The 926-nt window shown below is 64.4% G+C and overlaps 1 protein-coding gene across 1 annotated transcript; it reads right to left on the bottom strand.

Moving 5' to 3' along the window:
* Positions 1–649: 649 nt before the first annotated feature.
* Positions 650–818, bottom strand: TIMM10 (translocase of inner mitochondrial membrane 10 homolog (yeast)). Its single transcript, XM_009071534.1, is given in 2 exon segments — positions 650–737; positions 739–818. Coding segments are annotated over 2 exon segments (168 nt in total).
* Between the last annotated feature and the right edge of the window lie 108 nt (positions 819–926).

The following is a 926-nucleotide window of genomic DNA, read 5'->3' on the forward strand; positions in this document are numbered from 1 at the left end:
GGGTCCCTCTGGTGTGTGTCACACCGGGGTGCCCCTCAGCAGCTGTCCCTCACCCAGGGTGGGGTGTTCCTCAACGGGTGAACTCCCCGAGGTGTGTGGGGTCCCTTATCCCCTCCAACTGTCCTGGTGGGGGTGTTTGCACATCTGGCTGTCCCTGCTCAGGTGTCCCTATGCTCCCTCCCCTGTGGTCTCTGGATATCCCCACATAGCCTTGCCCATGGGTGGGTTCCTTAGGGTGTCCACACAGGGTCCCATCTGTGTGTCCCTAAGGCTGTGTCTTGGGCATGTCCCGGTGCCCTGTCCCTCCAGGGCTGTGTCCCTGTGCAGGGACCCCCAGCTGCCCCCTTCAGTAACCCCCTGTGCAGACAGACAGGGAGGGGCTGAGCCCTGTCCCACCCCGCTGGGGATTACAAGGGGCTCAGCCTGGCTCTGCCTAATCCGCAGGATTACACGGGCTGGGCCTGGCCGGGAGGGGCACCCAGGGGTGCCCCCCACAAGGACACAGCGCGTGGTGGCTGAGGATAGCAAGGGGGTTCCCAGCAGCAGCCACCAGCACCACATAACCCAACACAGCCATGGGATGAGTTTGGGGGGGCGAGGGGAGCGCAGAAGGCAGCCCAGCGCCCCCAGTTTATTGGGGTGTGGGGGCTCAAGCGGTGCCGGTGCCCTGCTGCATGCGCTTGAGCAGCTCCTCGTCCTGCAGTGACAGCTCCGTCAGCTTCTTGCCCATGCGCTCGTAGGCACACACACTCCCCCTTGGACAGCTCTGACTCCTTGTAGTACGGGGGAACGCACTTGATGTGGCACGCCTGGGTCATCCTGCGCAGACCACACCGTGCTGAGCCCTGGGCATAGCACCCAGCACCCCTGTACCCCATCATCACCACCCCCAAGACACTGGCACTGAACCCAGCACCCCTGTGCCC

This window comes from Acanthisitta chloris, unplaced genomic scaffold, assembly GCF_000695815.1.
Source record: "Acanthisitta chloris isolate BGI_N310 unplaced genomic scaffold, ASM69581v1 scaffold37813, whole genome shotgun sequence".
Taxonomy (NCBI): Eukaryota; Metazoa; Chordata; class Aves; order Passeriformes; family Acanthisittidae; genus Acanthisitta; species Acanthisitta chloris.